Consider the following 551-nt stretch of genomic DNA (forward strand, 5'->3'; position numbering starts at 1 on the left):
CTTCCGCTTCCGGGTCACGCCCTGCCCCGCTCTCCCGGTGTCGCTCGCGCGCCCAGGTCAAGATGGAGGAGTATGCGCGAGAGCCCTGGTGAGTCGACCGGTGTCCTCCCCCGGTCCTGCCCGTCGCCCGTCGCTCTCCTCGGTCTCCGGTCGCCCAGGTCGACGGCGCCGGCCCGGGCCCCATGGGAGAAGGGGAGGCCCCACAGCGGGGCCCCTGCACCTCTCACCGAGCCTCCAGCTGCCCTGGCTCCCGACCTCTTAAATCTTAAACATGGTCCCGGGCGGGGGCAGAGCGGAGCCCAGGCCCTCGGCCTCCCTTCCCTCGGCCCTCGCCCCCTCCTCCCCCCCTCCCGCCCCCCACGCTGCAGGAGCCAGGGCTGCCGTCCGGTCACCACGTGCTGTGACTGCAAACACCATCCTCATCCCTGTGAGAACACATCTCGGTCTCCCGGTCTCCCGGGAGCAGAACAGGACGGGGATGGAGGGACCGACCGGCCTCTTCTCACCAGGACCCCAGGCAAAGGACCAGGTGGGAGGGAGCGGTCTGTCCC

At 70.8% G+C, this 551-nt stretch overlaps 1 protein-coding gene across 1 annotated transcript in view; it reads left to right on the forward strand.

Annotated features, from left to right (window-relative positions):
• Window positions 1-6: 6 nt before the first annotated feature.
• TIMM17A (translocase of inner mitochondrial membrane 17 homolog A (yeast)) overlaps window positions 7-551 on the forward strand; it is a 23,442-nt gene continuing 22,897 nt past the window's right edge. Inside the window, exon 1 of the mRNA XM_006757465.2 lies at window positions 7-88. Coding sequence (XP_006757528.1) covers window positions 63-88 — 26 coding nt within the window. The 5' untranslated portion in view covers window positions 7-62. The remainder of the gene's footprint in view (window positions 89-551) is intronic.

Source organism: Myotis davidii, unplaced genomic scaffold (assembly GCF_000327345.1).
Source record: "Myotis davidii unplaced genomic scaffold, ASM32734v1 scaffold1915, whole genome shotgun sequence".
Taxonomy (NCBI): Eukaryota; Metazoa; Chordata; class Mammalia; order Chiroptera; family Vespertilionidae; genus Myotis; species Myotis davidii.